The sequence below is a fragment of the Abramis brama genome (genome assembly GCF_963993115.1).
Source record: "Abramis brama genome assembly, chromosome: 19".
NCBI lineage: Eukaryota > Metazoa > Chordata > Actinopteri > Cypriniformes > Leuciscidae > Abramis > Abramis brama.
This window is the reverse complement of record NC_139981.1, coordinates 13,061,999-13,076,480: the sequence shown is the minus strand read 5'-3', so window position 1 is coordinate 13,076,480 and position 14,482 is coordinate 13,061,999. Positions and strand designations below refer to the sequence as shown.

Below are 14,482 nucleotides of genomic sequence, written 5' to 3'. Positions count from 1 at the left end.
AAGTTAAAAAGAACAGCATTTATTTGATTTTTAACTTTAACTTTAAGTATATGTAGTTGCTTTTGATCAAATTAATGGGTCCTTGCTGAATAACATTATTAATTTCTTTCAGAAAAATCAAAACAAAACTTACTGACTCCAGACTTTTGAGTGGTAGTGCAACTATTTCTGAAATATAACTTCAGGCTAAAGCATTGTTCTTTATTTTTAGTTGTGCTATATTTTTATAGTTTGCCAAAATGGTTTTGTAACCAATATTTCATGATACATCAAATAGACTTTGATCTTGTAACTTGTGTGATAGGAAATGTGGTTAGTGATAAAGTTTTAGTAATATTGTTAGTTGTCTTGTTTGGAACATTATCGCATAAATATATATGTAGCATTACAACTGCACTGAAGGTGTTATATCAAAATGAATCAACAGGACACGTGCTACTTAAAAAAGTGTGATCACTGAAGCGCAGAAATCATCTTGCATGTGAAGTGGCAGTTTCTTAAAGGCACAGCAGCCAAAAACAAACCATTTAGTTCAAACAGTCAGAGAGAGGAGAGAAAATGGCCATGAAAAACTATATTATGACTCTCTTAGCACAAAAAACTTTACTAACATTATAAATGGACCTCAGGGAAAATATTAATTTAAAAAATGAATGATGTTATGACCTCTTTAAAGTCTTGAGTATGTTGTCCTCTTTCCCTGATTATGATAACTGCTCATCCTAATGAATATTTTAGGTAAACTAAATGAGTGTTTGGCCTTTTGTAGGATTGTTGGGACTGCAGAGGGAGAGAGACAACAAACCGTCAATGTGGAAAGCCCTGAGGTGACCGTCATTCCTGACTCCATTCGAGAAAACCAGGCCAACGACTCGGATGATTCAGATGGACCTATACTCTATAAGGACGAAGAAGAGGAGGACGAAGATGATGAGTATACCTCTAGTACGTGTTCAAGTGTAGTTGTTTAAACCCCTTGTTTCTCTTCATTTTCTGTCCAATAAAAAATTGAGCCAAATTAAAATCATGTAAGTGAAAAGCTTTAAATATTCTGCTTTTCTGGATATGCATGTAGATTATTCTAGGAAATGTACGTGTCGTCAGCCTGATGTTTATGTATAATCAAAACCCGTAACACAAGTACAGGCGAAACATTTCTTTGAGGTTTCATTCTTGGTAACTGCATTTTAGAAGTTTCTCTTGTAACTTCAAAGAATTTTGGCAAAGCGGATGTCCAAGCCTTTAGTTTGTCAAACTGGAAAAACATGCTGCCTCTAGTCAGCGTTACTTTCTGACATGCTGGTAACTCTGCAGACTTTGCTGCCAGTACACAAATGCAGCAGACACATTCCTGCAAAAGACTGACGCCTGTTTCTCATTTTCTGTTCTTTCCACACTGCAATCTGAAGATGTTTCACTGGTGTCAGAATGCAAATATATTAAGTTTATTCTAAGGTTGCATTGGTGCTAAAGCTCTGTCCGATGCAGATGAGCCGATCAGGGCTAAGAACTGATAAATGGCCCCTATTGAAATTCTTTACCATTTTAAATGCTACAAGTGAATTAGGAATCACAACATTATAATGTGCAATATGAAAACTTGTGATTTTGAGATTTGCTAAAGATTACATTTTACATCTATCTATAAATTACAGAAACGTCTGTCTGTCTGTCTGTGTGTGTGTGTGTGTGTGTGTGTGTATGTCTGTTCTTCGCATATCTCTCGAACCGTTAGTCCGATTGATTTCAAACTCGACAGGTGTCTCGCTACGGGCACGAGTAAGTGCAGTGCCAAGTTTGACGTTGTTTGGATGAGAAATGCTAAAGATATCGTTAAAAATATCAGTAAAAGAAGCACTTAGAAGGTTGTGGTTTAAAAATAAACATTCTGACATTAGAGGGTTGTATCATTCAAAGAAGCTCCAAGAAGGTTGTGGTTTAAAAATAAACATTCTGATATAAACACGATGAAAACCATATTTTCTGTTTTAAACTTTCACATAGCATCTTTAGGTTATAATAACATAAACAATTCAAATCCAGATTTTGATTTTCAAAGATTTTTTATAAAAACTGATTATTTTTTCCCAAAAATGCAATAAATTCATGACACTTTTCAAAATGCAGTTAATCCATTGAATCAATCTAAAAGTTATTTTTTATCATATTGAAACTGTTGAAATCAGCCATCGCTAATATCTCCTGACCTTTTTTGACGGCGATCAGCTGCTCACAAAAACTGATTTTGCACGGGCACTTTGCACTGCTCCCTGAATCGATGCGCTTATTCATTTGTGGATGTAAACTGAATCTGTAAGTCAGCTATGCTGTTTACTTCTGAATATTATATTTCATTCTGGTGCGCTTAACGTTATCGCTGCTGTGTAATAGTAGCCTATGTTATTCACCAACTAAACATATCCTTTTCAATGTGTTCACAGTCTCTTTCACGGGCATCATTTGTAGTAGCCTATTCACAAACTGTTTCCTCAAGCATAGCGTTTTCTCGGAGTTCACTGTGTGCTTTCTACCATGCACAAATAAAAATGTCACTGAACTTTTGCTGTGTAATTGTAACAATGAGCACTCAAACACACCAAACCAACAATTACTAAAAACACACTCAAAAACTGATTTTGCACGGGCATTTTGCACTAGCACTTAGAAGGTTGTGGTATACATAAACACTCAGTCAGCTACACTGTTTACTTCTGAATATTATAGTTTATTCACAGCCATCATTTGTAGTAACCTAGCCTGCTCCCTGAATTCAATGCGTTCAGTCTCTTTCACGGGCACCAAACCAACAATTACTAAAAACACACACAAAAACTGATTTTGCACGGGCATTTTGCACTAGTTCTTACTAATTTCAGCGTTTTTAAAGATAAACTTTTAAAGTCGGCATGATTTTCTTCCCTTTTGTGTATTCCGACAAGATATTTTATAATAAATACTGCATTTTTCTATATATATATATATAAAAAAAAAAGAATGGTCAATTTTGATTTCATGGTAACTTTAAAGTGCTTTCACACTAGCACTTTTAGTGCGACCTGGGTTCGATTAATGTCAGAGTTCGGCGTTGATGAACGCTGTTTTCCGAACTCTGTGCACACCCGTGAACCGTACCCTAGTCCGCATATAAAGGGACCCAAATAATATAATGTGAACGAAATCCCGCGGGGGGAGGGGGAGCAATCGAACTCAGATTCAGACCAGGCAATCGAACCAAGTGAGTGTTAGATGACAGCAATGGTAATCTAATTGTAAAAATGAAATTACAGTCCAAGTCACAATTGAATATCTGAATCGTTATGTACAATATATATCCAATCAACCTATAATGATACATTCAAAAACAACAACTATGATCAATAACAAATATGCTACCAATATACTATCATGCATCCCTATTTTTCTTTTTAATAGGCTCCCTTGCCATCAAAATTCGACGCAGGGACACACTTGCTATCAAACTTGGTAACAGGCCCAGCATGAAGGAGCTAGAAGAGAAGAACATTCTCCCGCGGACCTCAGAGATGCAGCGACAGGAGCTGTGGCAGCAGATCGGCTGTAAACTAGTGAGGTACATTAAACCATCCTGATCTCTACTGTTAATATATTGGATACTAACGTTGCCAATTTATTATAATCAATGTACTATCATTCAAAAGTTTGGATACACTTATTTTGGGCACCTATGAATTTCTTTACAAAACACAAGCTAAAGATTCATCAATAGTCTCTGTGGTTCCTCACAAACTGACTCTTGTTTTCTTCCACCCATAGACGGCTGAGTCAAAGGCCCACCACAGAAGAGCTCGAGCAGCGAAATATTCTGAAGCGTATGTCTCCTGTCACCATCTCATTTACGTAGTTTGTAGACAGTTGCTTTGTTTGGGATGCCCTGGGCTCCAATGTTTGTTGTTGCTTATTACTGCATCTGATGTTGGAGACACATTCATTGAGTTACGGGCATCTCTATGTGTCTCAGTCCCTGTGTCATTTTGCCTTTGTTTCGTGTGATGTAATTGATGAAGACTAGGAATGTGATGAAGCTCAAACAAGCCGTAAGCTCTATGGCGACAAACAGGGAGGTGTAAACATTTAATCAAAGAGTTGCCTGAAGCTCACTGCTTACCTGAGATATAATTCATCTTGGCTGCAAATATCCTGTAAAGGGAATGTCCCAATTCTGGAGTTGTAATGTATAAATCAGTCAGTATTGTTTCCTGAAGTAAAAGTAAGCTACATTATTTTTAAAAAGATATTGGTAACTGAAGATATTATATGAGTAAACTAACACTTCGAATTGTTAGGTTAATTTAAAAAAAAAAAAGGATTTACGGACCATTTAAAGCAATCGGTCAGCGTAGGATAGATAAAGAATCCTTAAGTAATGCTCATGGTCCCATGGCATATTCAGTATTTTTGGCCAGTGTTACACAAACATATTTTTGGACTCATCAGTGAGCATGCTTTCATTCTAGACCATTATTTACTGTTAAGCCTAGCTGGTTTTCACTGTACTCTGATCACTTACTGACAAGGAGGACTAAAAATCAACATTGACCGGATACATGTTGTTTAGTCTTGAATGACCTTGGTTGTGCTAAAATGGAAAGTTCTCTGTTTTGCAATAATTGTCAAATAATATTTAATATTTAAACTTCAGAGCAAATATCGGTCATTGGATAAGATAAAAACTAACAAAATCTTTCTTATATCCCTTTAGAGAAAAATGAGGAAGAAGAACAAGAGGCCAAGCAGGAGATTAAAAGAAGACTGTCCCGAAAGGTACAACCTTCTGCAATCGACTAGTTTTCTTGAGTCAAATTCTCATCATTTGTTCAATCTATCAGGAATGTATGGATTTCTGCTACATAAGAAATAAAATAATGCTTTGGTAAATAATAATTATGAGATAAGTTTATAACTGACCATTTTATGAATTAGTTTGTCATCATTTCAATTTATTTGAAATAAATGTATGATTTTTTTTTTATGTGGCAGAAATGAGCCTCCATGGAAATTAGATGTCAGATATTGAAAGATTACAGGTATAAATGTAATGTGTTGCTCTAATTTCAAATAACACACAACCTGTTACTTTAGCATAATGCTCCATGAAGTTATGAATCGTCATTAATCAAAATCATTAATGTGACATCATTGTGGGACATTGCACCACCTGCTGGCCTTACAAGGAAGTTAAAAAAAATTGCCTAGTATCTCAATAATGCATCACTTTTTAAAAACAGGACTTGAACTAATCAACTTGACTAAATGGCTTGTACTTGAATTTTTTATTTAATAAGTTAAGATGTTATGAAAATAGATTAAGGTGAGACACTACAGGTGAATAGGGTGAAATTTTAAAATAATAGATATCACCATGAAACTTCCTCAGCTGATTACTTACACAAGTATATAAAAAAAATGAATTACAAGTTTTTGAAATTTGTATGTTTAATTATGCAAATTAGGCATTATCTAATTAAATATGCCCGGTTTTGCATATATTTTCGGTAGATAGATCTGAACATATGATAAAGCCAGGTGCAAAATTATTTTTTCATTTTGTTTACACACAAGATGAAAAAAATAATAATAATTCATATGCTTTCATTACCTAGGAAATCAAAATATACTGTCCATAGCCTTAAAAAATCGATTTGCGCCATATTTTTTTTATTAAAATGTCACATAAATCAGGCCAGGAATGATTTATTAACAGATCCCTCTGAAAATATCTTCAGAATCTGCTAAGTGTATAACTGGAAAGTTTGGTGTATATAGGTGCTACATAGGCTGAGATGTTTGTACTGGACAATGACAAAAAACTCATTTTGAGAAAATGGCATTTAAAGTTTTAAATAGCTCTAAATGAGATTTCGTCATTAGCTTTAAATCCCCCTTTGGACATTCACGATTGGTTACTGATAGAAAGGAAATGCCCATATTTGGGTTACATAGCGTTGTGCAGGAGACTTTACAACGATACCGGTCATGACAGACTTCAGTAAACAGACGGAGCTCGGCGTGTCGCGTTGGAATGATAACTTCTTGGTAAATTCGGGAGAAACTTACTGCCGCAAGTAAACAAAATGTAATCAAATAAACATCTTAATGTATATTTTCAGCGTTTTCTTGATAGCAGCTTGAAAGAACACATATTGAAGGAGTAAACTAGCCCAAAATCTCAAAACTGACCACTGCATGAAAAATCTGTTTTTGCCTGCCGACACATGAGACACTCGCCTTAAAGAGTCAATTTGATCATGTCATTAACCCACTAGCTAACTCTTAATTGTAATGTGTGAGGTGTTGTGGGGAGTGAGAAAGATATTTATATTCCTGACGTGTTGTAGAAGTGGTGGCCAGAAGTGTCTGGAGGTCTGGCCATTTTAATTTGGCCCTCCTAATTTAGTATGCTTCTAATGCCCTGTGTTATTGAGAGAATCCGGGCAGAGAATTTAAATGGACTGATCAATAAATTAGTTCAATAGTCATTTACAGAGATTTTCCTCAAAGTTGACCTGTTCTGGCTGAAACTGCAATAATAACAGTACTTTGTAGACACATGACTGCAGGAATAGAAACCACTTCTAAATATTTTCACTTGTAAAGTCAGTCACATCCTCCATCACATGCTTCATTATCAAAGATGCATTTTGTTTGCCATTCATTGTTTCACTCACATAAGGAATTACTTACAGTAGGCTAGAAGGAACATGTTTAACTCCTATAGAAGGAGACCACACACACATTAAAAGGTGACTAAAGGAATTGCTCTGTGTCTGTATAGCTCAGCGTCCGGCCCACAGTCGCAGAACTCGTGGCACGTAGAATTTTGCGGTTCAATGAATATGTGGAGGTCACAGACGCAAAAGACTATGATCGGCGTGCTGACAAGCCCTGGACCAGGTTGACCCCTGCAGACAAAGTAAGCCATTCCTCTCTCTTACTGTTGCTTTAAATTGTGCATGCTGTGCTGCATAGAGTTGTGAAGACACTTATGCACATGCACCATGGCAAATGTTGGAGCATCATTTTTCCCATTGTAAATAACAGAATTGTCCCGAGGATTAAACAAATAATGTAGATAATGTTTTGGTGGTAATACAATTTTTTTTAATTGTTAAACTAAATTTAGTACTTTTTACTTTTAACTATGGGAATACATTCTTGCTTAATTTTCATTTATGTAGATTTAAAGATCTTTTGGTGACACTTTAGAATAGTCTCATTTGTTAGCATTAGTTAATGTATTAACTAACATGAACTAACAATGAGCAATACATTTGTTGCAATATTTATAAATCTTTGTTAATGTCATTCATTGTTTGTTCATGTTAGTTCATAGTGCACTGATGTTAACAAAATACAACTTTTGATTTTAATAATGTATTAGTCATTTTTTAAATAAATGTTATAGAAATAGTTCATTCTTAGCTCATGTTAATAACTAAAGTAGTTAACTAATGTTAACTAAAGAAACCTTATTGTAAAGTGTTACAGATCTTTTAGATGATTTTTGCATATTTTAAAGCACAAATGCTTTAATAGTTCTCCCAAAATGGAAATGGTTCAATCAAAAAAAAAGAAAAAAAAAGAAAGAAAATTATTAAAATATTTACCCTCATGTCATTCTAAACCTGTTATCTGCTCTATTTGTTGTTGAACACAAAGTTTTATGGATTTATAGACCCCTGGTCTCTGTTAACTGTGTCAGTTTATGGACAAAATGTACCTGGAAAAACTTGAAGAAAAAAAATATTTTGTGTTCCAAAGTAAATAATGACACACATTTTCGGTCTATACAACTAATTACGATTTATGAGTGATAAACATTTATTAACACGTTTATTACCTGTCTATATTGTTAAATGCATAGTTTATATTATACAGTTGATGGTCCTAAAGATAAAGATAAGTAATGTCCTCTCATGTATAAGTTGGAGAATATTGCATCAATATCAGAAGAGCTCTTGCCTTTTGTATGGTCACTGATGCCACCTACTGGGCATGTGACTGGTGCTTTAAAATATGGTGATTCACAATCACTTGTGTGGTCAATAGTTCATTATAATGAAAAGAGCTGTTTTTTCATGATTGAACATAAAACAGTATATTAACATATTGTATAATTATAATGTGAATAGTGCAGTTTTTTATAATACACAACTGATCAAAAGTTGTTTTTTTTGTTATTGTTTTTTTAAAGAAAGTAGTTTTATTTAGCAAGGACACATTAAATTGACCAGAAGTCATAATAAAAACATTTATAATTTTTCAAAAGATTTCTATTTTAAATAAAAGTTGTTCTTTTAAACTTTCTATTCATCAATAGAATCCTGAAAATATGTATTACTCCACAAAAATAAGGAGGAGCACATCTGTTTTCAACTTTGATCACATCGTCACTAATGGCTTTTTTTTTTCTTGTCACAGGCTGCTATACGTAAAGAACTTAATGAATTTAAGAGCAAAGAAATGGAAGTCCACGAAGAAAGCAAACAGTTTACCAGGTACGTTTGTGTACTACTAGCAGCCTGATCAGGAGGATGAAAGGTTATTGGCTATAGTCCAGTGAATCAACTGTCATTGATACAGTTTTTGTAATTATGTAATTGACATTAAAGCTGCAGTCCGTAACTTTTTTTAGTTAAAAATTATCCAAAATAAATTTTTGAGCAAGTACATAACCAGCCAGTGTTCAAAACTATCTGCTTGCCTTAGCTCGATTCAAAACGGTAAGCTTGTAATAGTGTTTTTAATTCCAGTGGTACTGGTGGATTTCCACGGGAATGTGCGTCATTACGTCACATCTGTAGACATAAAGGAGGAGTCTCGGCTAGTAGGCTATATTGCGTGTGAGGATGTTGGAGGTGGAGATTTATAGCCTTTTCTCACAGCACTTGATATAATTAAACTTATCAATTTGATGGCGGATCCAGAAAGGTTCAAACGACAATCACCAGTGACAACTGGAGATTCACCCATTATAAAATGAGATAGACTTCGGAAGGGCATTAAACGTAGTCACGCAATGCTGATATTGTTAACATTAACATTTTGAGAACAAAGTATAATTTGCACGGTTTTGACGTGATATGATTAACGATCGTTAGATTTAATCAGCACGATTTATGCTTTTTTTCCCCTTAGTTGGTCAGAACAAAAGTGTTAACAAATGTTACTTGTTCAGACGACATTTTCCGGTGAAAATTCTTATGTTGGTCATACCTCCAAAAAGTGGAATCTATGATTGCGAATGCCGAGGCACAACACACGTAAAGTTGATAATTCCATGAATAACTGGAATCGACGCGCGTTCACGGGAGATGGGTGCCGGCGTATGACGTAGGACGTAGCGTAAGAAGCATCGTGACGTAGAACGAAGTATAGCTAAATCAAACGCTACATCCTACGTCATATGCCGGCATCCATCTCCCGTGAACGCGCGTTGACCGTTGCCGGAAGCCAGTTATTTTCATTTATAAAGTTTTAAATATGTATATTTTTACGACAAAACCGCACGGATTACCCTCAGAAGGCCTTCGTTTATCCCCCTGGAGCCGGATGGATTACTTTTGTGAAGGATGCATGCACATTTTTGGGACTTGAAGGAGGTGGACCCCATAACTTGACATTATAACCACTGAAAGATCTAATACATCTTCTAAAATAACTGAAAATGTGTTCGTCTGAAAAATGATTGACATATGCATCTTGAACGGCTCGAGGGTGAGTAAATCATGGGTTTAATATCATTTTTGGCCGAACTATCCCTTTAATTGCATAATCAGTAAATATGGGAATTTAAGATGTGGTGGGAGATAAAGCATTGAATAGTCAGCAGAAAGTTCAGTATTTTTTTTTTTTTTTTCATAATAATTGAACATCAGCCTTTCACTGACCTTCAGTCCACCACTCAGAGTTTGTCAATCTGTCTGAGGTAGAGTGTGGCTGTTCCCACAGGAAAAGGGTCCTCTTAAAGGCACAAAATGTATGATTTTGTCATTGTGTCACCTGTCAATGATGTCATATCTTTGTTCCCTTAGATTTCTGGTTTTACTTCTGTAGAAACCACTTTGATATATTATGTATTTTATTAGACAGATGAGCAACTGTTTGGATACCTTTGTCGACAGAAAACTAATCATTGTTATATAGTCCAACACTGTTTGAATCTATTGATTTCTTGATTTACTGCAAGTAACATGTTTATACCATGCCTCAGAGACAACACTATTTTGTCAAATGGCCAACATAGAATAATCAGAAAGAGCTTTATTTGTAATAACAGTAATACAGCATTTTCTCCTCCATACAATATATTTTAAAATGAACTGCATAGCATTTAGCAACACAAGTCATCCAGCTTTTATCAATATTCTAATATTAATCTAGCTTACTGCAATGTGGTCTCTTACCAGCCACTGTAGTAATTTTACAACATAACTTTCAACACATTCAAATGTATATTAGTATGATTGTACTGCATTACCCCACAATTTTAATTCATAAAATAAAATAGACCTGTATGTAGTAATTCAGTATTTGCGGGTATTTCATTAGATCAAACATAACCAACAATGTTCAAGTTCAGGGAAGGAGGCGGATGTTAAAATCATAAAATCTCACCTTTAATCATAAAATATGCATAAAGTGAAAGGAGCGGCAGCAGCCGACTGCAGCATAAGCATAATAAAAACAGCAGCGTAAAATGTCCGCCCGACTTCATACCACAGTAACGTTAATAAAACTTTAATACATTAGCCCAACCATGAACATAACGAGTCCCGTCGGATTGCTTTCCATCTGCTGTGGAGGTAAAGACAACTCCCATGATTCCACACTCGTTCACGGCATCATCAAGCTAACCCTTTGTTATTGTTTTGAATAAGCGACCTCTAGCGGCACAGCAAAAATTACATACTGTGCCTTTAAAGGGATATTTTACCCAAAAAATTAAAACGGCATTTACTCACTCTGATGATGTTCCAAACCTGTATGTATTTTTTTTCTTCTGTTGAACACAAAAATATATTTTGAAGAATATTGATAACCAAACAGTTTCAGTTGCCATTGACTTACATTGTATGGACAAAAAAATACAATGGAAGTCAATGGGAACTGAAACGGTTTGACTGTCAACATTCTTCAAAATATAGAAAAGAAAGAAAGTCATGCAGGTTTGAAACAACATTAGAGTGAGTAAATGCTGACAGAGTTTCTCTTAAGGTCTCTTAAAATGTAAACGTGAAGTACAGCGAAAAGTCACATGATGTCTATCATCACAGTTGTTTTTGCAAATCACCCTGAATGGGTTCAGGAAATGTATAAACTAAGCACAATTACATGATCTGATGTGTTAGACACCTCCGGTATGTATCTGGCAGGACTCTTTATTCGTCAAGTGCCGTGTTAATAGACTTGCTGCTAATAAAAAGACCCTATCAGCTGCTCTTTCCACTGTAGATGCCTCTCTTCCTCTAAATATTGCTCAGATCTGTTATGTGTCCTGTCTGCCAAACTAGCGTCTGCTGTCTCTGTTTTGTGGCAGGTTTCATCGGCCCTGAGGCGGTGCCTGGTGGAGGGGGTGCTGGCTCTCTCTTCCTGTCTCTTCGCCACGTTTCCTGCCGAGAGGCTAACAGACTGGCTCCCTGCGGCGGCCGGCTCTTCTCTGGCACCGGATGCGCTTTGGTTATTGCTTTCAGCCACTAGGGGGCTACAGCGTGGCTAAAGATGGGCCTGGAATGTAATTATGAACTGAATCGAAGAGAGAGAGAGAGAGAGAGAGAGACCTTCAAACAAGATAAAGCAATGCAATGTTTTCTTTCAAATCAGGAACATTTTTTGCACACACTAAGGACAAGACTTACACTTTTAATTTAAAGTGTCCCTGATATTTTCTAAAGGTTCACTTCAGCACAACAGTGTAAAACTGAGCGCGTGCAGTGACTCAACAGTGGCTTACGTTATTGATGCGTGCAGCTCTGAGGATTCTTTTTGTTGTTGTTGTTGTATACAATACATATTTCTTGCTGTATTCATGCAGAGTCCAGTAATATCTATGAATATCCATGCATGTGAAAAAACATTTTATAAGACTCATGTATCTGGTTCTGTGTACATTACATGGATATCGAGGTCCATTGTGATGTCCAGGTTTATTACTGCCATTATTCCTCTGTATCCAGATTAATACCATCCTCAGTATAATAGAATGTAATCAGATTTATGTTGTGCCTTTACAGTGTTGTTTTTTCCTTAAAAAAGTCTGATTACTTGATATACATGTGGTCATGTTGTAACATATCTTCTATATAACTGCTGTTCAGGAATAGACTATCATCATATGTTTATGACACAATCCATGTTTATTTAACTTGCATTTTACTTTCCCCTAAACATTATGACAGTTTTCCTAAAATTCCAGGTAGTGTCTCATTGATTTGGCTTTTAGGTTGTACATAAATGTGGTGAGTTTTATTAAGAACAGTGGTGCCGAACAAGATTTTGCAAGCAATATAATGTAGTAAAACAATAGTTTTAACTCAGACTTGGAAAGGGCTTCTAGTCCATTATTTTAGTCCATTATAGAATGTGTCAGTATTGCATTATTGCACATGTTGGTGCTTTATATAATATCTGATTGTATGTCAAATACAGAATTTGCTGGACGCTCACTTATGTCCATCTTTTAACTTTTTTTGTTTTTGTTTTTTGTTCATGTTGTTAGAAATTGGGGAAACTTTTAAATTATTTCAAATCAATTGTACAGTCTGTGTATGATATATGTGAATACAGTATATTGCAGTATATTGGCTTGATTTATTTCGCAGAGAAGCATTTAAAGGGCACTAAATATAAACATTTAGAATGTTAATACAAGTTAGTGTGCTTTCACTAACTTGTATTAACATTCTAACCCCTGGTTTCACAGACAGGGCTTAAGACTAGTCCTAGACTAAAATGTAAGTCTGAGCTGTTTCCACTGAAATAAACTTGCACTGACTGATCTTAAAAATATATCAGTGCCTTTTTAGTTTTAAGATGCACATCGGTAATGTTTTTTTCTAAGCATGTTTATAAAAATTACTTAAATGTCCTAATTGATCTATGGTCTAATCCTGGCTTAGTCTAAGCCCTGTCTGTGAAACCGGGCCTAAATGTTTATATTTAGTTAGATATTGGTTGAACAGCTATCGCATTTAAAAATCACCATTTTAGATCACATTTATCTAGATTTCATCAATATTTCATGATCGAACCATTTAAGATCATATGGATTATTGGAGTATATATTGGTGTAGTGTACACATTTGAAATTCTCACATTGTAGTGAGAGATATATTCATATTTAAAGTGTGTATGTATATCTTCATGTTTTAAAACAGTATCCAACATAAGCCAAATCTTACAGTAGATCTTATAGGGTCATATTTTCATTCTTTCTAATTAAATTGTCTTCAGTGCTGGAATCATTTTTGAGAATTATGTGGTGGGGTTTTTTTTTTTACCACATACTAACTTTAACACAAAATGCCCATTTAGATGTAATAGAAATAACTGATCTTTGATATATATATACATACATACATACATACATATATAATATATTGTATACACAGTATATATATATAATGAAAAAGTAATATATATATATATTATATTTAACTGATGTCAGATCACTATTTCCTTATTTTATGCTTAATGAAGATGATGGGCTGAGAAACCAAACATTATGAGTGCATTTGTTTTACAAAATATTTGTGCAGTGAATGAAAGGAAACAAGGACATCTGGTTTTATTTCATGGTGCAGTCAACTGTAAAATCCAGGAGCATTTTAGTAAAACAAAAGAGGATTCCTTGCAAAATAAGCAGCTTTCATTATAATCTTTGATTATTAAGTGTAGAGATCATGTCATTTGTACAGCTTTTGTAATTCATATTGTAGAATTTAGAAGCAATTACATGATATTTTATGCTGTACATACTGAATTATTCTAAACATACATCTATATACTTCGACAAGCTGAAAGGCTTACTAGGTACTGTATGTGAAACCTTTTTATGTGAAGATGCATTTTAAAATAAGCTACTTTATTGTAATGGCACTGGCATATAAATATAGCCATTTTAATGTATATACTGGTTAGATTCCTACAGCAGGAGACATTATCCTGCAGTGGCTAGATTGTCGATATTAAGTCAAAACGATTGTATTAACATGTCTTTATTGTAAGTGATAAATCAGACGCTTGCTATTGTAAATACTGGATTTTGTCCAGGAAATCTTTGTGCGTAAGAGTTTCCCAGTGACGCACTACACAGTAATGCATTGAGTATTGTGCATGTTTTTGCTCTAACTGTGGATCTGTAATGATCCCCCCTGCCCTCATCAAATCATCCTTCTTTGAAGCTGTGTGCATTATAAAAGTGCAGTAAATGACATATGCAATAGTC

General features: G+C 34.9%; 1 protein-coding gene across 6 annotated transcripts in view; it reads left to right on the top strand.

Moving 5' to 3' along the window:
- Window positions 1-12,834, top strand: part of phactr2 (phosphatase and actin regulator 2) — a 39,863-nt gene extending 27,029 nt beyond the window's left edge. For all 6 annotated transcript variants that reach the window (XM_084092558.1, XM_084092555.1, XM_084092554.1 and 3 more), the window contains 7 exons: window positions 770-945; window positions 3,433-3,589; window positions 3,793-3,848; window positions 4,739-4,800; window positions 6,812-6,949; window positions 8,458-8,534; window positions 11,576-12,834. In XM_084092558.1, coding sequence (XP_083948684.1) covers window positions 770-945; window positions 3,433-3,589; window positions 3,793-3,848; window positions 4,739-4,800; window positions 6,812-6,949; window positions 8,458-8,534; window positions 11,576-11,591 — 682 coding nt within the window. In that variant the 3' untranslated portion in view covers window positions 11,592-12,834. The remainder of the gene's footprint in view (window positions 1-769; window positions 946-3,432; window positions 3,590-3,792; window positions 3,849-4,738; window positions 4,801-6,811; window positions 6,950-8,457; window positions 8,535-11,575) is intronic.
- Window positions 12,835-14,482: the final 1,648 nt, after the last annotated feature.